Source organism: Podarcis vaucheri (genome assembly GCF_965113315.1).
Source record: "Podarcis vaucheri genome assembly, chromosome: W".
Classification (NCBI taxonomy): Eukaryota; Metazoa; Chordata; class Lepidosauria; order Squamata; family Lacertidae; genus Podarcis; species Podarcis vaucheri.
This window is the reverse complement of record NC_138757.1, coordinates 14,538,946-14,561,249: the sequence shown is the minus strand read 5'-3', so window position 1 is coordinate 14,561,249 and position 22,304 is coordinate 14,538,946. Positions and strand designations below refer to the sequence as shown.

The window sequence follows — 22,304 nt, the reverse complement described above, 5'->3', positions numbered from 1 at the left end:
TTACATCAGCATGAATCAACTCCAGTGGTTTTTTGGTTTCTCTCTGGCTTGCTCTTGCTACTGGGAAAGCCCTGCTTTTAACCTCCTTGCAAATATTGCAATCTAAGTAATTATCACAACTTTTAATGTTTTTCATCCCCCCACACAACTCCAAGGTTTTGTTCAGCACCTTAAAGCTAGCATGAGTCAGACGCCTGTGCAGGAAATGAATACACATATCGTGGGTTGGGACATTTTGCACATTCACAACCTTAGACTCACACCATAGTACATACATATTAGTTCTAAGGTTAGCATTTGCCAACACTGCCCCATTTTGCTTTATCTGGCACTGATCTCGTACTGTTTATATCAAAGCCTGCTGTTGCCAAGTCAGGAATACTCAGGAGATTGTTTTGCAAACTAGGCACACACAACACATTCCTGAATGTGTGTCCCAGCTGTGGGAACACAATCTCCCCCTCACAGATCACATTAGCTTTCTGGCCTGTAGCAAGACTTACATGCTTTTTGTTTGAAGCCCTAGCATCAGTCAGCAATGCTTTTCTTTTACAAAAAGTTTGAGAAGCTCCGCTGTCCAGAACCCACAGCTCTTCATTTTCTTGGCCATCTGCAGACACCCAGGTGGTAGACTCTCTCTGCTGCCTCTGCACTTCTGCTGTTTTTGTTGTTTTCTCAAGCAGTCTCGAAGCAGATGTCCACTGGACTTGCAGCAAAACCACTTTTTTACTTTGTTGACCACCAGCTGGTCTGCAGCAGCTCCTCCTGGCTGTTTCTCTAGCTCCAGACACCTCTGCTCATCCCGGCTGTTGTTCCCTCTGGAATGCTCCAACAGCTGGGCTGAGGTCGTCTTTCGCTTTGCATGCCTGTCCTCCTCTGCATACAACCGTCCGGTGACGTATTCCAGAGTCAGCTTATCAGTCTCTACCGACTCGAGAGAATTCACCAGCATATCATAGCTGTCATCAAGGGAACTCAGGACTATAAAGACTTTGTCCTCTTCCTCCACAGGCCTCCCTCTTAAGGCTAGCTCCTGGAAACAGCCTGTTAGGAACTTTAGGTGGTTTACCAGGGAGTCACCCAGTTTTATCCAACACCAGTACATTCTCCTGGTCAGTGTTATCAGCAAGCCAGCTGTCTCTCACACATGGACAGCCCTGAGTGCATTCCACGCCTCACTTGCTGTCACCTTATCTGCTACGTAGACTAGCTGGCTGTCATCCACTTCAAGGATGATCGTAGCCAAGGCTTTCTCATCCTTTTCTAGCTGGGCCTCTGTTTGTGCCAGCTTTTCACCGTCGTCCTCCTCCTCCTCAGGGGGCTGCGGTGGATCTTCCACCACTTTCCACAGGCCCTCAAGCTTGAGGAAGTGTTGCATGCGGACCGACCAGATGCTGTAGTTCGTGGCCGTCAGCTTCTCCAGCAATATGCCAGCTCTGGACTGCTCCATACCTGCAGCTCACCTCCAGCACCCACGGATAGATAACTGCTACCTGTACTCTTGTGCAGCAGAAGCGTGCTGGGCCCATAATCCTGTCGCGAATTCTCCGCAGCGCTTTAGCAGAAATGCTCAGAGTTCCAGGTTCATCAGTGCAGTATATTTATTGTGATATATACACACACACACACACAAATATCTACAGGCTATAATACACAAGTAGTTCATACAGTCAAACAGAGTACCTGGCTGCACCTTAAGGCAAATAGGAAGACCTCTAACACACTCTCTCTCTCTCTGACCACACTCCTCTACACCACCACCTTACTGCTGGACAGATTTCCCTTTTAAACCGATGACAGCCAATCAACTGACAGCATATTACTGCTGAGTCATTCTGACCCAACACCTCCATAGAAAGTATTGCAGGCTGATTGTACAGTGGTGCCTCGCAAGACAAAATTAATTCGTTCCACAAGTTTTTTCGTCTAGCGAATTTTTCGTCTTGCGAAGCACGAAATCCCATAGGAATGCATTGAAATTCAATTAATGCGTTCCTATGGTCAAAAAAAGTCCAAACAAAGCCAAATTTGGTACAACAAGAGTATATTAAGTGCTCTTTAAAGTCACACATACTGTAAAGAGCATTTCAAAAACTGAAGAAACAATAAATTAAGTTTCGAAACATGACAGAAAAACATTTAAAAATCAACAAAGTGTACAGTACTTTTTCTAAGACTCTGGGGGACAACTCGAAGAAGGTTCCTCTTCCACTCTTTGCTTCTTGCTGAAGAACCTGTCCATGGTCTGCTGCTTCATCCGCCTTTTCAGCACCTCCCTGAAAGGCGACATGACCCTCGTATCAAAACTGTTCACAAGGTCATGTGCCACGTGCTTGTCAGGGTGGTGCCGCTGTGCAAAAGCCTGCACATCCTTCCACTTCAGGCAAATGTCCCTCAGTTCTTTGGAGGACAGCCGTTCCTCAGTTGCTTCCTCCTCTTCCAGCGAGGCCTGCTCCTGCGCAGCCTCTGCCTGCAGTTCAACCAGCTCCTGGGTGGTCAGCTCGTGGTTGTGCTCCTCCACCAGCTCGCTGATGTCCTTCTCTGTGACCTCCAGGCCCATGGTCCTCCCCAAGGCAACAATGTCCTGCACCACTGTTGACTCTGGTGCATCAGAGTCACTTGGTGCCACACAGTCCGGCCACAGGCTGCGCCAAGCGCAATTCAAATTTCTCTGGCTGATCCCGTTCCAGGCCATGGTGATCATCTTCAAGCAGGTGACGATGTCGAAGTGGTCCTTCCAGAATTCCCGCAGGGTGATGGTGGTGCAATCAGTCACCTCGAAGCATCGCCTGAAAAGCTCCTTGGTGTAGTTTTTTGAAATTGGTGATGACCTGCTGATCCATTGGCTGGAGCAGTGGCGTGGTGTTAGGCGGCAGGAACATGATGCTGATGAAGCTGAACTCCTCCAACAAGTCCTCCTCAAGGCCTTTAGGATGAGCAGGAGCATTGTCCATCAGAAGCAAAACCTTCAGCGGCAGGTCGTTGTCCAGCAGGTACTGTTTGACAGCAGGGCCAAAAGCAAGATTGACCCAGTCCACAAACAGCACACGTGTGACCCAAGCCTTACTGTTGGCTCACCACATGACACTCAGCTGCTCCTTGTCGACCTTGTGTTTCTTGAAGGCCCGTGGGTTCTCCGAGTGGTACACCAGCAGGGGCTTGACCTTCAGGTCGCCGCTTGCGTTGGCACAGAAGAGCAGGGTCAGACGGTCCTTCATGGGCTTGTGGCCAGGCAACTTGGCCTCCTCCTGTGTGATGAAAGTCCTTTTGGGCATCCTCTTCCAAAACAGCCCGGTCTCGTCGCAGTTGAAGACCTGCTGTGGAACGTAGCCCTCCGTCTTCACAACCTCCAGGAACTCCGCTGCAAAGTCTTCAGCCGCAGAAACTTCAGAACTGGCAGCCTCTCCATGCCTGACCACGCTGTGGATTCCAGATCTTGTCTTGAACCGGTCAAACCAGCCTCTGCTTGCCTTGAAGACTTCTGGCTCGCCTGAGGTTCCTGGCTGTTCCCGGACGAGGTCTGCGTGCAAGGCCTTGGCCTTCTCACAAATGACGGCCTCAGTCACTGTGTCCCCTGCACGCTGCTTCTCTTCTAACCAGATGAGCAGCAACTTCTCCACCTCCTCCAGAACAGCTGGACGGTTCTTCACGATCCTGGTGACTCCCTTGGCTGCATCAGTCGCAAGGATCTTCTCCCTCATCTTCAGGATGGTCCCGATGGTCGATGGATTCCTCCCGTACTCCCTGGCGAGGTCTGTCACACGCATTCCACCGTCGTGCTTCCGGATGATCTCCTTCATTTCCAGCGTAACCTTCGCCTTCTTCCCCTCACTGGCCTCTGCAGCAGCAGTCTTCTTGGGTCCCATGGCAGCACAGCTCCTACCTTCGCAACCCCCCCCCCCAAAAAAAAATCAGTGCTTCACATCCAAAAAATTCAAAAGCACCCAGCCACCCACCACACAGAAATTCAAACCCAGAACCAAGTCCTTGAATTCCAAACACCCCAACCCAAAATCCAAAAACCCCCAAAAAGTTTTAAAAGTTCCAATTCTTTATTCCAATCATTTCTTACACTCTACATATTAATTTTGTGTGTATTGTTAATAGATATCTATAAAAAGTAATTGCTGGCTTTTTAATTTTTGAATATGTTGTCCAATTGCTCTAGTCTAGTATCTCAGGTATCTCAGAAGCTGAAAGGGCTGACTGCCCAAACACACATGTTAGGAGATGTTGTAGTTGAAGATATTGCCATTGGGCTGCATCTGATAGATGAGACTTTTGTCTTAAAACAGCAAAAGTATAAAATTAATCTTCTTCACCTATCAGTTCGTCCAATGTCAATATACCTACTTCCATCCAATTTTTCCAGATCACCATCTTTTTTGCAATTCTTATTGTGGGGCTCCCCCACAGAATAAGTTTAGCATGTGAAAATGGATCAAATTTGTGTTTATTAGTCAATATATTCCATATTCTTCTAAGTGAGTTAATTGTTTACAGTGTCACCTGAGATTTCAAATATTTTGATCCTAGCATTGTTCAACCAACCAAAGGTGTTATGTACATATATTCTAGGATTGCCCACATTGGAAAATTAGGGCCAACAGTGGGATTCCAATATTTAGTACTTGACAGTAGGTAAGCATAGTGATATAATTCAAAATTTGGGATTCTGAAACCGCCTTCTTTAATTTGTAGCTGCATTCTCTGCAAGTATATTCTTGGTGTCGCTGAGCCCCAAAGTCATTTCCTAAACAATGAGTTTATCTTTTGAAAATATGATCTAGATATAAAAACTGGAAGTCCTCTCAGGATATAAATGAATCTGGGAATTGATGGCATTTCATAACCCTAACTCTAACGGTTTAAACGCATTGTAAGGAGTCTGTATGGGAGTATATTGTATTTAAAAATGGGTATCAGAGTTTTTAGGGGGCTAACCAGGTTGGGATAGCTGGGATAGGAGGCTTGTTGGGTTTTAAATGTTTTGTGTAGATTTTCAATTTCGTTGTTCTGTATGGGACAATGACAATAAAGATTTTGTATCGTAACCCTAACCCACAGTGCAATGTTTTCTGACTAAACTTCTTTACAAAGTACATAATTGAACTATGGAACTCGCTCCCACAGGAGGCAGTGATAGCCACCAACTAAGATGGCTTTAATGGAGGAGGAGAGGGCTATTGATGGCCACTAGGCAACAGTGGTGGAGCATATGGAAACGCTGCTCAGGGCGGGCACTCTTCCAGCAGCGAGGCTCTTTTGACATTCTTATGGAACCTCCAGGTCCAGGAGCAGTATATCTAGATTTCGAGGTTCTTTGGGGTATTTCACCATTGTGAGAACAGGATTCTGGATTAGATGGGTCACTGGTCTGATCCAACCAGGCTGTTCTTCTGTTTTCATGTTCTTATGTTCTTGTTACTTGCTGCAGCCCACAAGTTGAAGAAGCTGGGAAACCTGAAGATGCAAGAGAAGGAGGAGGCAGCTGGCCCCTCCAGCCCCATGGAGGAGCAAGCCCCAAAGATGTCCATGATGTGCATTGAGAGCCTGGAGTGCCAGCCCATCTTCCTTTATGTCCTGGAGGCTATCGAGCCAGGGGTGGTGTGCGCTGGCCATGACAACACCCAGCCTGACACCTTTGCTGCCCTCTTGACCAGCTTGAATGAGCTAGGTGAGAGGCAGCTGGTGCATGTCGTGAAATGGGCAAAAGCCTTGCCAGGTAAGGAACAGTTCTTGCATTCCCCCTCTCTCACACACACTTTACTCCTTATCTGAAGGATCACACATCACAGAAAAGAGTGCAAAAAACCCCATCTCCTTTCATGTTATGGTGCAAATCTGTTTTCTGCTGCGGTTGCCCTTGCTTATTTGGGTTGGGCCTCTCTAAGCATGATACGGTGATTGTCAGTGTATTCATACTGCATCAGCTATGGATCTCCTTCTGCTGACTTGCATCACTCTCAGCCAGAGAAAATTGGGGTTGTCTGGCTTCTTCCTGTCAGGAAAAAGCAGCAATGCGGGAGCGAGCTGCAAGTTGCTGGAATGCAAAACAGGATGTTGATGTTTGGGACTGTACTATGGGAACAAAGGGGCAGTCTATTCACTGTACTGAGCACCGGATGTTAGCTCAGAGTGTCATCTGACCTGTACTGGAAGTACAGGGGTGGAGTTTATCTCTCTCTACTGTTGGAGTCTGGAGAGTGCAGACGTGTTTCTCTGTACTGCTGCAATGACAGAAATAAAGACATGTAAATAGATTTCTGTCTGTCTCTTTCCCCTCCCTGAGGGAAGCAGGGAGGAGGGAGGAATGGTGTGTCCCTCTCACGCTGAGTGGGATCGCCGATAGTGACCTAACCTGTATCCTGCCGGGAGATGCAGACGGGGAGGTCAACAAGGATCTCAAGCCGAGTGCCTGGAGAGTGGCCAGTTACCTCTGACTGAGGCCTGAGAATCCGACATCTGGTAGCATTGCCGGTGGTTTTGATCCATGAAAATCTGCATGAGAGGTTGATGGATCGTTCTTCATCCTCTGCACAAAGGGAGGGAAGATAAAGTCTGCGTGCAGCTGGAAGCTGGACAGACGGCTGGGCATCGAGACGAAGTGAAAGCCAAGCAACGGAGCCCCAAGGTATGGAGAATTTATGGCTGTGTGAAGTGAACGCGTAAAGAAAAAAATCTTCGGTTCGCTGTGTGTCTGCGTTAGGCAAAAGCCAGCACAGGAAAACAGCCGAATACCTTGCATTCCTAGATAACGCTGGAATGCACTGTTGCTAAGCAACTGGAAGTCAGTAGAGTGGAAACTTACTGGCTACAGGGGCTGGAACACGGAGAGTATTTTGACTATCTCCCTGTTCTGTGCAAGGACATTTCATGCAGCTTGCGGTTTATCTGCCAAGTGAGGAGAAGGCAGTAAACAACCGAAGAGACTGTTGGATTTTACAGGCTCAAGAGTGAAAGCTGCGGCTTGGAGTCAAAATGGATGCCAAGAAGGGGGGAGGCTTACCTTACCCACCTCCCCTGACTAATGACAATTACTCATCTTGGTCTATAAAGATGAAAGCTCTGCTACAGAATCAGAGGATTTTTGGGGTGATTGAGAACCCCATTCCAGCAGCACCAACGCCAGGTTGGAATTCACAGAATGTGAAAGCCAGGACGGCTATAATTCTGTGCGTCTCAGATGAGCAACTCGTGCATATCCGGGATTTAGTGAACGCACGAGAGATTTGGGAAACGCTGCGTAGAACACATCAAAGGGATGCTGGTTCTTCAGCGTTGCTGTATTTTGAAAAGCTGACCAATCTGAGGCTTGCGCCTGATGGAGATGTACAAGCGCATTTGACTGAGATGAAGTTCCTGCTTCAGCAGATGGCGGAGCGCAATTTCCGTCTACAAGAGGAGGTCTTTTGCTTCATGATTATCAACAGCCTTAATCAGACTTACAAAACGGTTGCCAGTCAGCTTGGTTCCCTACCGGCCCAGGATCTCACTTCGGAGAGGGTGTGTGCCGTTGTTCTGAATGAACATGATCGCCTTGCTGCACTGGATGTGAAGGACAGGGGGAGAGAGGCATGGAGTTCTGATTCCCCCACTGCTGTTGCTACTGAGGAGCATGCTGTAGCTTTGAGCGCTGTCCGATGTTACAATTGTGGACAGACTGGGCATCTTCAGCGGAACTGTAAGAAGCCACGTCAGCAGAAAGGAGCCAAGGGGAGCTCTGCAAGGCCTGAGGCATCAGGCAAAAGTCCTACCAAGTCCCAGGTGAAACCTGCAAAGGCTTTAATGTCGAAAGGAACCACACCAGAGGTGGAGAACGCGTTTGTAATTGACACTGGAGCCACGAAACACATGACCCCACACAGAGGTCTGTTTTCGACGTTTAAGAAGCAAAGCTTCACTGTGAAGCAGGCCAATGGTCAGGAGCTGGAAGCGACCGGGGTTGGAACTGTGTATCTTGAGAGTCTGAACTTGACTATAGACAATGTGTACCTGGTTCCTGAGTTGAAGTTCAATCTGCTGAGTGTGTCGCAGATTGCAAAGAAAGGACTGAAACTGTCCTATGATAGTGAAAGCTGCAAGATCTTCAAAGATGGAGAGCTGTATCTTTCTGCCAGAGAGAAAGATGGACTGTGTTAACATTTGATCACAGTGATTACATGAAATGTAATGCATTTGATACTAACGAAATATCTCTTGCAGGTGTGACCAAGAGCGCCTGGAAGGTGACCAGGGTCGACAGGGCATTTCAGCGGGTGTATGCTGATGTGATTGGTCCTCTAGCACCATCTAGAGGCAATGCAAGATATTATCTTGTGTGTGTGGATTGTTTCTCTCATTATGTGTGGGTATATATATTAGAGAAACCAAAAGAAGCATTAGAAAGGTTTAAGGAGTTTTGTGACAAGGTAAAGAATGTGCATGATAATAATAATAATAATAATAATTTATTATTTGTACCCCGCCCATCTGGCAGGGTTTCCCCAGCCACTCTGGGCGGCTTCCACAGAAACCAAAAAACACTAAAATATCATACATTAAAAGCTTCCCTGAATAGGGCCGCCTTGAGATGTCTTCTGAATGTCAGGTAGTTGTCCATCACCTTGACATCCAATGGGAGGGCATTCCACAGGGCGGGCGCCACCCCCAAAAAGGCCCTCTGCCTGGTTCCCTGTAGCTTCGCTTCTCGTAATGAGGGAACTGCCAGAAGGCCCTCGGCGCTGGACCTCAGTGTCCGGGCAGAACGATGGGGGTGGAGACGCTCCTTCAGGTATACTGGGCCGAAGCCGTTTAGGGCTTTAAAGGTCAACACCAGCACTTTGAATTGTGCTCGGAAACGTACTGGGAGCCAATGTAGGTCTTTCAAGACCGGTGTTATGTGGTCTCGGCGGCCGCCCCCAGTCACCAGTCTAGCTGCCGCATTCTGGATTAGCTGTAGTTTCAGAGTCACCTTCAAAGGTAGCCCCACGTAGAGCGCATTGCAGTAGTCCAAGCGGGAGATAACTAGAGCATGCACCACTCTGGCCAGACAGTCCGCGGGCAGGTAGGGTCTCAGCCTGCGTACCAGGTGGAGTTGGTAGACAGCTGCCCTGGATACAGAATTGACCTGCGCCTCCATGGACAGCTGTGAGTCCAAAATGATTCCCAGGCTACGCACCTGGTCCTTTAGGGGCACAGTTACCCTATTCAGGACCAGGGAGTCCCCCACACCAGCCCGCCCCTTGTCCCCCAAAAACAGTACTTCTGTCTTGTCAGGATTCAACTTCAATCCATTAGCCGCCATCCATCCTCCAACCGCCTCCAGGCACTCACACAGGACCTTCACCGCCTTCACTGGTTCTGATTTGAAAGAGAGGTAGAGCTGGGTATCATCTGCATATTGATGGACACCCAGTCCAAACCCCCTGATGATCTCTCCCAGCGGCTTCATATAGATGTTAAAAAGCATGGGGGAGAGGACGGAACCCTGAGGCACCCCACAAGTGAGGGCCCAAGGGTCTGAACACTCATCCCCCCCACCACTTTCTGAACGCGGCCCAGGAGGAAGGAGCGAAACCACTGTATAACAGTGCCCCCAATGATGCTAACATTGATTGTCTCTTCACAGATGAGAAGCCAATTTTTCTGTTACAGGATTTTCAGAAGTTCCTGGATGAGAAAGGGATTAACCACCAGGTTGCTGTTTCAGCGGAAGCGTGGAACAGGGGTGTCTGTGTAAGGGTGAACAAAGAATTGCAAAAGGGGATGAATACGCAATTGCTTAGTTCACATTTGCCACATGAGTATTGGGCGGAGTCATTAATGTCTTATTGTCACGCGTGGTTGAGAAAGGTCTCAAAAGAGTTGGGAAGTTCTCCTTTTGAGAAGCTGTTCCATAGAAAACCTTCTGTTGCCTATTTTAAGGTTTTTGGGTCTCATGTGAGAACAGAAGCTCCAGGTGGAGTAAAGAATGCCAGAGGCATTTTTGTGGGATATGAAAAGGGTCTCTACAGAGTAATTTTGTCTGAATCTGGTCAGGTGATTCTCACAAAATTTCTAGAGAGTGCTCCTGAAGAGGAGAGAGTAATTGTTCACACATTTCCCACTGAGGACAATTCAGATGATGATGATTTTACTGATTACAGTGGTGATGATGACAGTGATAGCTCACAGAGCTCAGTTGACATAGTCATTGAGAGGAAGTCTTACACAATGGATAGGCCTTCACAGATGAAGGAAGAACCACTGTTTACTATTGGATCTGGTTCTCCTAAGAGTCCAGAGGCTGAACCAGTGAGCAGAGAGGATCAGCACCTCATACGCAGGTCTGAGATAGTTACAAAGGGTGTACCACCCAAGAGGTATTCAAAAGAGTTTGCTAACTTAGCTGTTGCATGTGTTGCTATTGTTAACAACTCAAGACAGGTTGAAGCTGTGTCAAAGTCAGAGACAAAGACACAACAAAGAAGTGCAAGCCAAGGTAATGCAGATGCACTCATTCCTTGGAAGCCAGACAACCAGAGAGGTACACTGGAGAAACCAGTGGCGGGGAGTTCCAAGGGTGGAACTGAAACAACAGGGAATTGTTGTATGTATAACAACTGTTTGTATTCTTCTCTGGATCACACTTTGCTCGCAACGCACATTGATACTTTTGGGGGAGGATGTCAGGAAAAAGCAGCAATGCGGGAGCGAGCTGCAAGTTGCTGGAATGCAAAACAGGATGTTGATGTTTGGGACTGTACTATGGGAACAAAGGGGCAGTCTATTCTCTGTACTGAGCACCGGATGTTAGCTCAGAGTGTCATCTGACCTGTACTGGAAGTACAGGGGTGGAGTTTATCTCTCTCTACTGTTGGAGTCTGGAGAGTGCAGACGTGTTTCTCTGTACTGCTGCAATGACAGAAATAAAGACATGTAAATAGATTTCTGTCTGTCTCTTTCCCCTCCCTGAGGGAAGCAGGGAGGAGGGAGGAATGGTGTGTCCCTCTCACGCTGAGTGGGATCGCCGATAGTGACCTAGCCTGTATCCTGCCGGGAGATGCAGACGGGGAGGTCAACAAGGATCTCAAGCCGAGTGCCTGGAGAGTGGCCAGTTACCTCTGACTGAGGCCTGAGAATCCGACACTTCCATGAAAGGTCCTTCCTGCTGGGGTCTCTTATTTAAGGCTTACAAATGGGACAGGTTTTGTTCTGAACCTCTTTCTCTCAAAACAACAATGAAGTTGACTACAGTGGTACCTCGGGTTAAGAAATTAATTCGTTCTGGAGGTCTGTTGTTAACCTGAAACTGTTCTTAACCTGAAGCACCACTTTAGCTAATGGGGCCTCCTGCTGCCGTTGCGCCGCCACTGCACGATTTCTGTTCTCATCCTGAAGCAAAGTTCTTAACCCGAGGTAATATTTCTGGGTTAGTGGAGTCTGTAACCTGAAGCGTATGTAACCCAAGGTACCACTGTACTATTGATTATTCAGAATAAGTAGATGGCAAATATTTTCATAGCATGCAATTTGCACCTCTTTCGAGATCTGCATTCCATTATTGGCAATTAAAAAGATGTTGTCTTTCATTATCTGCAGTTAAAATGAGTGTCAGGAAGATAACAGAATGCAAAAATCACATATATTAAGAAATGCCTCAGTATTTTAAAAATGAGCGAAAATGCTCCTAGATGCTCGGGGAAGCTTGCCTGAACTTTTTAGGTAAAGAGTGGGAGAACAACGTTTATTAAGAATTCTGAAATTGAACAATCTAGAAAAACATTCACTTTCCAGAATCTATTCCAAAAGAAGCGAGGGGCACCTACTTTCAGGAGCACCTCTCTTCAAATTTGGTGTAGAAAGTTGATGCTGCTTGATCTACAGGCACTTTTCACCAGCACTTCTGCTCTCTGCCTCCAGCACACTGTGTGAGTTGCCTTCTGGCTGCCGCCTTAGGGGACTAGCAACAGGAACTTGGTTGTCCAGGGATGTCACACCTCTGCCATTCTTTGCTCAAGTTCAGTAAGCTGTGTGTGGTTGTGTTCTCATAGTATGTCTGTAAGAACGTGGGTCACACTTGGAGGGAGCGGGTACACTGAAGTGGCCAAGCATCTGTTTCCTATACTAGGCAGGGATAGATTGCTGAGAGACATGGGTTGACTACATTGGCGGTTAACGTTAAGTGGAAGCAAGGCTGAGTTTGTCTTCAAGTGTCTGTTTGACAGGGGGAGCCGGTACGGTGTACTGGTTAGATTAGATTAGGCCAACCATATGGCTGACGGGCGCACAGCTTCCCTCCCAAGCCTCTGTGGGGATCGCTCTCCTCCCAAGGAGGCTTGGGAGGGAAGCTGCGTACCTGCTTCCGTGCCTGGCTGGATCTCCCCGCGCTCCCCGCCGATATATATATACCCCTCGCCTGCCCACACAGGAGCATGTTCAGATAACAAGCAATGCCATTTAAAGGTGGTGAGACTGCTTCCCTTCCGCCTGACGATGACGTATACGAGCGCTCCCACCCAGTGGCGTAGCGTGGGGGGTGCCAGGGGTGCCGGCCGCACCGGGCGCAACATCTGGGGGGGGGGCGCGCTCGCTGCCTCCGGAGTCGCCGAAGAGCCTCGGGCGCAGGCTGTAGCGGAGCCGCATGTCTCTCGGAACCGCCGAGCTGTGCGCGCGTCCGGGCTGAAGGCGTCCGGCAGGCAGCAGCTCTCAGCGCTCGCCGCAGTCCCCGCGCGTCAGGGCCGCGGAGGACGCGCCAGGCAGCCCCTCTTCACAGCCCCGCCTCCGCCGGTGCTGCTGCAGCTGCTGGGCAGTTGCATTTTCCTCGCCTCTCTGCCCCCCTCCTCCTCCGGGCAAGCGGCGTCGTTTGGGCGGCAGCGCCAGCGGCAACTCGCGGGTTAGGGGGGGCGCAAATTACTTGCCTTGCCCCGGGTTAGGGGGCGCAAATTACTTGCGTTGCCCCGGGTGCTGAGAACTCACGCTACGCCGCTGCTCCCACCGCCCCTCTCCCTCGCCGTGGGGTGATCGCTCTTCCAAGGAATGGCGGAAAGCCCACCAGCACCCACCGCAGAAACGGCCGGGAGAGGGAGCGAGGGAACCCGGAAGGCGAGGCGGAGGTGGGGGGGAGAGAGAGAGAGAGAGAGAGAGGAGGAGGACGAGGGACGCGCCAAAACACGTTGCCTCCACTTGCTGGGGGAGGGAGGGTTCCTGGAGAATAAGTGGCCCCTTTCTCGCAGCGGGAGGAGGCGAAGGCAGCCGGGAAAGCAGACCGGAATAGGCACGATGGGATCTCCCGACGTTAATTCTTTTTTTAAAACTTTGAAGCAGCAGCAGAGGAAGCATAGAATCATAGAAGTCCGACTTCGATCATAGAAGTGTAGAGTTGGAAGGGGTCCCAAGGTTTATCTAGTCCAACCCACTGCAATGCTAGGGGATTCTATTAGCAGCGTTTACAGGGGGATTTCTCTCTTTTTTAAGCGTGTGAGTGCGGATTTAAATCCCGCTTCCCACATGGTTCCGTTTCCTTCCTCTTTACAGTCCCAGGCACCTGTTTCCTGTTTTCTTTTCCTTAGCAGAGATAAACGTGGCGTCAGCTCCTTAAAAAAAGGTCAACAACTCTGGGCAACTGGGGGGGAGGGCGCTGGGCGGATCTTTGCACCCCGGCGCTGCATATGCTTAAGACAGCCCTGTCAGGTGCTCTGCCTCAAGCAGCAAGAAGTTGCCCACGTTTGGCTTCCCTTGTAATTTGTTTTGCAAATCTCCAAATATAGTGTTGGGTGTGCTTCACCCAGACAACGGATAGGTACCCTCACATCAGATCTCTAGAGAGAAATGCCCAGCACCCCAGGATGAGGTGACTCATCAGCCAACTCTCCCCCCCTCTCCTCCTCTCTCTATCTTCTTGTCTGTCCACAAACTGTTTCTTTTGTCCTTTCACAAATATGTAAGAAGCCCTACTGGATCAAAGACCCACCTAGCCCAGCATCCCGTCCTCACAGTGGTCCAACTGGGGAAACCCACAAGCAGGATTCAATCATAAGAGCCCTTTCCCCTCCTGCAGTGTCCAACACCTGGCATTCTGAATCATTACTCCTTCTGACAGCAGAGGCAGAGCATAGCCATTGTGACTTGTTGTTGTTGTTTAGTCGTTTAGTCGTGTCCGACTCTTCGTGACCCCATGGATCAGAGCACGCCAGGCACTTCTGTCCTCCACTGCCTCCCGCAGTTTGATCAAACTCATGCTGGTAGCTTCAAGAACACCATCCAACCATCTCATTCTCTGTCGTCCCCTTCTCCTTGTGCCCTCCATCTTTCCCAACATCAGGGTCTTTTCCAGGGAGTCTTCTCTTCTCATGAGGTGGCCAAAGTATTGGAGCCTCAGCTTCACGATCTGTCCTTCCAGTGAGCGCTCAGGGCTGATTTCCTTCAGAATGGATAGATTTGATCTTCTTGCAGTCCATGGGACTCTCAAGAGTCTCCTCCAGCACCATAATTCAAAAGCATCAATTCTTCGGCGATCAGCCTTCTTTATGGTCCAGCTCTCACTTCCATACATCACTACTGGGAAAACCATGGCTTTTACTATACGGACCTTTGTTGGCAAGGTGATGTCTCTGCTTTTTAAGATGTTGTCTAGGTTTGCCATCGCCTTTCTCCCAAGGATCAGGCGTCTTTTAATTTCGTGACTGCTGTCACCATCTGCACTGATCATGGAGCCCAAGAAGGTAAAATCTCTCACTGCCTCCATTTCTTCCCCTTCTATTTGCCAGGAGGTGATAGGCCCAGTGGCCATGATCTTCGTTTTTTTGATGTTGAGCTTCAGACCATATTTTGCGCTCTCCTCTTTCACCCTCATTAAAAGGTTCTTTAAATCCTCTTCACTTTCTGCCATCAAGGTTGTGTCATCTGCATATCTGAGGTTGTTGATATTTCTTCCGGCAATCTTAATTCCGGTTTGGGATTCATCCAGCCCAGCCTTTCGCATGATGAATTCTGCATATAAGTTAAATAAGCAGGGAGACAATATACAGCCTTGCCGTACTCCTTTCCCAATTTGGAACCAATCAGTTGTTCCATATCCAGTTCTAACTGTAGCTTCTTGTCCCACATAGAGATTTCTCAGGAGACAGATGAGGTGATCAGGCACTCCCATTTCTTTAGTAGCCACTAATAGCCCTTTCCTCCATGCATTTGTCTAATCTCTTTTCAAGGCCATCCAGGTTGGTGGCCATCACTGCCTCCTGCAAGAGAGAGAGTTCCATGGTTTAACAGTGCACTGTGTGAAGAAGGAATTCCTTTTATCTGTCCTGAACCTTCCAACATTCAGCAGTTTCACTGGATGTCTATGGCTTCCAGTGTTAGAAAAAAGCGGGAAAAGCTTTTCTGTGTCCACTTCCTCTAGGCCAGGGGTGACCAACTCCAAAGAGACTGTGATCTACTCACAGAATTAAAAACTGGCAGTGAACTAGACAAAGTTAACTGGTTCAGGTCAAAGTTGTTGAGCTTTTTTTAGGAAGGAAGTTCAAGGGATACAGCCACTCACCAATAGATCGATGAGTGTACTCTGTCTGTTGTTTGTTCTGCAGATAGTGCAACAATGGAGGGTGGGGCAAGGGGGCGGGGCAGATTCTATTTTACCAACAGTAAGAAAAGGGACCCAGCAATCGACAGTGATCTACCAAAACCTCCCAGGGGGTCTACCAGTAGGGCACGATCGACCTGTTGGACATCCCTGCTCTAGGCCATGCATAATTTTATAAACACCTATTATGTCCTTGTTACTCAACTTTTCTCTCTCTCTTTTTAAAAAAAATCTATTAAATTATAAGAAATGAAAAGAAAAAATACTGCAGCTGTCAAAACATTATTATACACTTTAAAGGAACAAACTGACTTTGCAAAAGGTTGGCAGCTGATAAACGGGTTAAAGAAGGGGTCAATGTAAAACAAAAGTAAGTTGTTGTTGTTGCTGTTGTTGTTGTTGTTGTTACTATTATATTTTATAAAACAAATGAAACTCCACCACCACAGTGTATACCGTGCCAAAATATCCACTGGTCAGGTAAGTTTGTTACTCACTTCTCTCAGAATGGGTGATTTCAAAATAAATTTAAAAATTTAAACATAACAATTCAAGCATCATTTGTTATATATCATGTGAAAAGGAAAGCCTACGTCAACCAAACCTTATTTTATACCAATATTAATATTAGTAAATATAAAATCAGACCACACCGCAGTAAAGTTCTCTTTCTTCGTCTGAGCTCAGCTTGTTTGTTAATTTGTTTTTTCTAGTAACACTGTATCCCATACCACTTGATGCCAATTTGACACTGGAGAGATCTTTCCAATGCCTAACTCTAACAGCCCTCACAGCTTGTAACAAATGTTCAACTTTTTTTCTAAGCTACCCCCACCCCCAATGTTGTAATTGTTCCTCATAGGGGAGTCATTCCACTCCATGTTCATTTTGGTTGCCTTTTTCTGAACCTTTTCCAGCTGTACAATGTCCTTTATGAGGTGTGGTGACCAGAACTGCACACAGTATTCCTAATGTTCCTCCCTTTACATCAGCTTCATAAAATCGTACAATTGTAGAGTTGGAATGGACCCAAAGTGTTGCCTAGTCCAACCTCATTCTCCCTTTAGTTGGTGGGACTGCGGGGGGAGGGGTTACCTTGTCAAACCTCTGATGTCTAACACTGAAGAGAAATCACCAGAGATTTCCCAGCTAGTTAGCTACCATTCAGAAAACAGTAAAAATATAAAAATAAAATACTGACCCATTAAGAAGCAGTTTCATTTTCCGGGGTACAGTTAAAGCACCTTAAAAATGTACTGTGTGACCTTCAACAGTCTCTCAAGCAGACTGCAAAGATCTCAAGTCTATCTGAGGAACAATTATATTGTTATATGCCATCCCAGTCTCTGAGAAGTGAGAAACTCCAGGGGTTCCTGTGCTTAACCAGGGTTTAGTTTCCTTGGACTGGAGGTCAGTGCAGACTGTGGTATCTTTAGGATGTGTGGTTTTATTTGTGTGTTTAGTTGTTTAGTCGTGTCCGACTCTTCATGACCCCATGGAGCAGAGCACGCCAGGCACTCCTGTCTTCCACTGCCTCCTGCAGTTTGGTCCTTCATGGATCACTGCCTTGTTGTGGCAAAGGGGCTTGAATAACTCAGAGAAGCTATGAGCTATGCTGTGCAGGGCCACCCAAGACAGACAGGTCATAGTGGAGAGTTTTGACTAAATGTAATCCACCTGGAGCAGGAACCGGCAAGCCATTCCAGTATCCCTGCCAAGAAAACTCCATGGACAAAAACAACAGTGGTTTTCTCACAGCTTCGACACCTCAGCAAATCCCCATTAACACCCCCATTAGTCACAGCTTTGGATCCAGCACAGAGCAAGCAGATCTTTGTCTCTCCACTTCCAGCTTAGCTCACATACCCCCCCTCCTCCCTCCCCCCCCCCAGACTAGGGTGGTCCAACATGCAGCCCTCAATGCCGTTTTTTTTTTTTTTTTGGCGGCCCTCAGCAACATTTGATGCAACCCCACCCCCAGCCCTTGTGCTACCTTCCCAAAGGTGGGTAACTGAGGCGCCAAGACTTTGGAAAGGAGACATGAGGGCTCTGGCAAGGTCATTCCCCAAGCCTAGTTAGTGTTTTTCCCAGCTTTGGGAAGAAGGTGGGAGGGCTGTAAGACATTGTCAGAGCCTTGTGCCTCCTTCCCAAAGCCTAGCATCTCGCTTAGCTGGCTTTGAGACGGTGGTGGGAGGGCATGTGTCAAATTATGGCCTCACTCTCCCCCTCCCCCACATACCAAGGCAGTGTGCAGCCTGTGGGTTCTGTGTCAAAGTACTCTTACAACCCTCTTGGTATGAAAATTTGGGCCACCCTGATCTAGCCTGCTCTCCTCCCACCCCAACTTGAAACAAGTTTGATTTCCAGTGACAGTCAATGGGCTATTTGGGAGGTATAGCAGGGAAATAGAGGGAAAAGAAGAAGTTGAATCCTGATCACATCTGAAGACTAGGAACACTTGTATTGCCAGCCTGTCTACTGGTTAGAGCCAGGGGCAGAGAATAGGTTTTTTTGGATCACGGCAGATGTAGAACCAACAGATCACCAGGTAAAGAGGAAAGCAGTTTATTAATTGAGAAATATTACCGTATTTTTCGCTCTATAGGGCGCACTTTTCCCCCTCCAAAAATGAAGGGGAAATGTGGGTGCGTCCTATGGGGCGAATGCAGGCTTTCTCTGAAGCCTGGAGAGCGAGAGGGGTTGTTGCGCACGGACCCCTCTCGCTCTCCAGGCTTCAGGAGAGCCCCAGCGCCAGCCCCACAAGGTCGGGGGACAGAGGGAGGCGGAACGCCGCCATCCCGCTGTCTCCTGAAGTGGTTTGGAGGCTGACGGCGGGGAGAAGAGCGCTTCTCCCCGCTGCCTGCCCCACCACTCCGGGGACAGCAGGGAGACGCAGCGTGTCTCCAGGCTGTCCCCGGACCTGATCTCAAGGTGGGCGGCGGGGAGAAGAGCGCTTCTCCCCGCTGCCTGCCCCACCACTCCGGGGACAGCAGGGAGACGCAGCGCGTCTCCAGGCTGTCCCCGGACCTGATCTCAAGGCGGGCGGCGGGGAGAAGAGCGCTTCTCCCCGCTGCCTGCCCCACCACTCCGGGGACAGCAGGGAGACGCAGCGCGTCTCCAGGCTGTCCCCGGACCTGATCTGAAGGTGGGAGACGGGGAGAAGAGCGCTTCTCCCCGCTGCCTGCCCCACAAGCGCCTGGGGGGAAAATAATTTTTTTCCCCTTTATTTCCCCCCCAAAAAACTTGATGCGTCCTATGGGCCGGTGCGTCCAATGGGGCGAAAAATACGGTAATACATTATAAAGCTCTGCAATATAAAGACTTACAATAAGTAAATAATAATAAATAAGCAAAGACTTAATACTAAGTAACATGTAATCAGCAGAATAACAGTTAAAATAAACAAAATAGTTAGAATTTATGGAACGAAGCTCAGTAGTTCACCCCTTCGGCTTTTAATGAACAGCTGGCCGATGCAGCTCCCTGATAAGGCACAACACATCCCACCGCTGCTGGGGATCTCTAAAGCAACAAGCCGGTAACTGGGTCCAGAAATCAGGTCCAGAGTACTGCCATCTTCTCCCAAGACGAGATCCCGTTGGTCTGCACCAAACACAGTTCTTTTATACTTTTCTAAGGCTATAGTCGTGCCAGGATCAGTAGGCGTTCCCATGAGATAATTCCATTCCCATTCTTTGATGTGGTCTGGGAGTGGATGCACAGCCAGCCTTATCTCTGGTCAATTAAGGTGCATGACATCAGCTGTCCTTCGGGATGAGTCAAGTACAGTTCATGTCTTGGGCATGGTAACTTGTCAAACTAGGGCAGTGTCTGGCAGTTGGCCAAATTCTCATTAAGTAACGAAGTGAGCTCCAAGTTCTTATCATATAGATATTTAGTTTTAATTCCTCCAATTCCTCATAAGTTGGCTCTATGACGAGGCCCTCATTATATGGATAACTATATAAAGATTTAAAGCTACAACAAACGTTGAAATTATAATTGGTTACATTTCATATAAACAAGCAATAGGCACAGAAACATAACGTAACAGGCACAGAATATTTATTGTCCTTACAAATATGTTGTATAGCCAATTTAAACTACAAATGATTTCATGGGTTAGATCACAACACATTAATCAGAAAATTATTGTTTACATAAACTTCTCAAGTTAGGTGGGCTTTACATTTTGGAGTACAAATACATTGATATCACATTAAAATAATTGATATATATTAACTGTTCCTTGCATTTCTAGCAGCAATATAGGTAAATGACAGATACAGAGATACAGCGATACACACCGAACCCTCTATAAGCACATCCAGGAGAAATACTACTATGATAGCTTAGAAAATTAAACAATGAAAACTTCCCACAGTCTGCATCTTCAATGCATTAACTAAAGTGCTTCCATTCACATGGAGTCATCCAGCTATGCCGCAGGTCTCAATAGTGACAGGTTCTGGCAACTACACTGTTCAGGGTAATACGGCTTTGCCCTCTGGACCTTCAGATATTTCATAGACTCAGATGGAGGAGTTTCCTCTGCCAGGGCTAGGCACACAGATGGATTCCAGCTTGGCAAAGGTGTCTCTCCACCCCTCCAGCCTGGGGCCATTTGGTCCCAGCTCACCACTATACTCCTCATACCTATCCCTTGCTCCAGCAAGGTGGCTTCCAGCATAGCATCTGCAGAGGAGAGTTAGACCTTTCAATCTTAACTTTGGGACAGTGAATGTGCAAGTGAATAGCAAGGACCCAGGTGCATCTTAACCATTAGGCAAAATAAAAAAAATTCTTCCTGTAGCACCTTAAAGACCAACTAAGTTAGTTCTTGGTATAAGCTTTCGTGTGCATGCACACTTCTTCAGATACACTGAAACAGAAGTTGCCAGATCCTTCTATATAGTGAGAAGGTGGGGAGGGGTATTACTCAGAAGGGTGGTGGGAATCGGAGATTGGCAGATAGCTGAGATGAGCCTGATGAGCCTGTTGACGACTCTTAACGACTGTAGTAGGTCTTACAGGAAAAGGCAAGGGGTGAGAAGGTGAGAAGTGGCTTAGTCATGTATAATGAGATAAGAATCCAATGTCTCTGTTCAGACCAGGTGTCTCCATTGTTTTAAGTTTGGTAATGAGTTGCAATTCAGCAGCTTCTCTTTCCAGTCTGTTTCTGAAATTCCTTTGTAGTAAAACAGCTACTTTGAGATCTTGTATAGAATGTCCTGGGAGATTGAAGTGTTCTCCTACTGGTTTCTCTGTTTTGTGATTCTTGATGTCAGATTTATGTCCGTTTATTCTTTGGCGTAAGGTTTGGCCTGTTTGTCCAATATAGAGAGCTGAAGGACACTGTTGGCATTTGATGGCATACACAATGTTAGACGATGAGCAATTAAATAGTCCCGAGATGGTATGTGTGATGTTGTTGGGGCCAGTAATGGTGTTGTCCGGGTGTATGTGGCAGCAAAGTTGGCATCTGGGTTTATTGCAGGCTCTGGCGCCAGTGTCCGTGTTAAGTCTGGTTGTAGTATTATTGTGGGTTAGGAGTTGTTTAAGATTGGGTGGCTGTCTGTAGGCAATGACAGACAAATGGCAGACAAAGGGGGAGCTGTCGTCATCATGAACAAAACTGACTACATACAGGAGGCTCACAGACAACTTTCCAACACCGCCTTTTACACAAAATTGGACTCAGACCCCACACAAGAATACAAGAAAGAACTGAACAAGATTGTTAAGGAGCTACCCCCACACATCCAGGAACAGATCCTCACCAACACACCAACAGAACCTCGACCAGGAACTTTCTATCTTCTACCTAAAATACACAAACCAGGAAATCCAGGACGCCCCATCATTTCAGGTATTGGCACTATTACAGTGGGTGTCTCCGGTTATATGGACTCTGTTCTGAAACCATATGCCATCAGTGCTCCCAGCTATGTACGTGACACCACAGATTTTCTGAGGAAAATACAATCTTTAAATAACCTTCCCAACAATACTATACTAGCTACTATGGACGTGGAATCTCTGTATACCAACATCCCACACAACGATGGTTTACAAGCTATAAGGAACACCATTTCAGATAAAACCACAGCGGACCTTGCCACCAAACTCTGCCAATTTGTCCTTACCCACAACAACTTCAAATTCGGTGATGACCTGTTCCTTCAGATCAGCGGCACAGCAATGGGCACCCGCATGGCCCCACAGTATGCCAACATCTTCATGGCAGATTTAGAACAACGTTTCCTAAACTCCTACCCACTCAAACCTCTCTTGTACCTGCGATACATTGACGATATTTTTATCATCTGGACACATGGTCAACAGACCCTGGACACCTTTCACCAGAAATTTAATGATTTTCACCCCACAATCAACCTTACAATGAATCAATCTATGCAAGAAATACATTTTTTGGACACTACTATAAAAATACAGGATGGACGCATAGACACCACCTTATACCGTAAACCAACTGACCGACAAACATATCTACATGCCTCTAGCTACCATCCCAAACATACCAAACAGTCCATTGTATATAGCCAGGCACTACGTTACAGCCGCATCTGTTCCAATTCTACAGACAGAGACTCTCACCTAAGAGATCTACAGCAAACCTTTTCAGAACTAAAATACCCAGCAGATGAAGTTAGACAACAGATCAACAGAGCCAGACTGATACCCAGAGAGAACTTGCTGCAAGACAGACCCAAAAAAGAAAATAACAGAACACCACTAGTCA

The 22,304-nt window shown here is 47.6% G+C and overlaps 1 protein-coding gene across 1 annotated transcript in view; it reads left to right on the top strand.

The window, feature by feature from the left end:
* Window positions 1-22,304, top strand: part of LOC309523299 (androgen receptor-like) — a 621,469-nt gene that overhangs the window by 356,864 nt on the left and 242,301 nt on the right. The window contains 1 exon segment of the mRNA XM_082207087.1: window positions 5,438-5,725. Within this exon segment, the coding sequence (XP_082063213.1) occupies window positions 5,438-5,725 (288 nt within the window).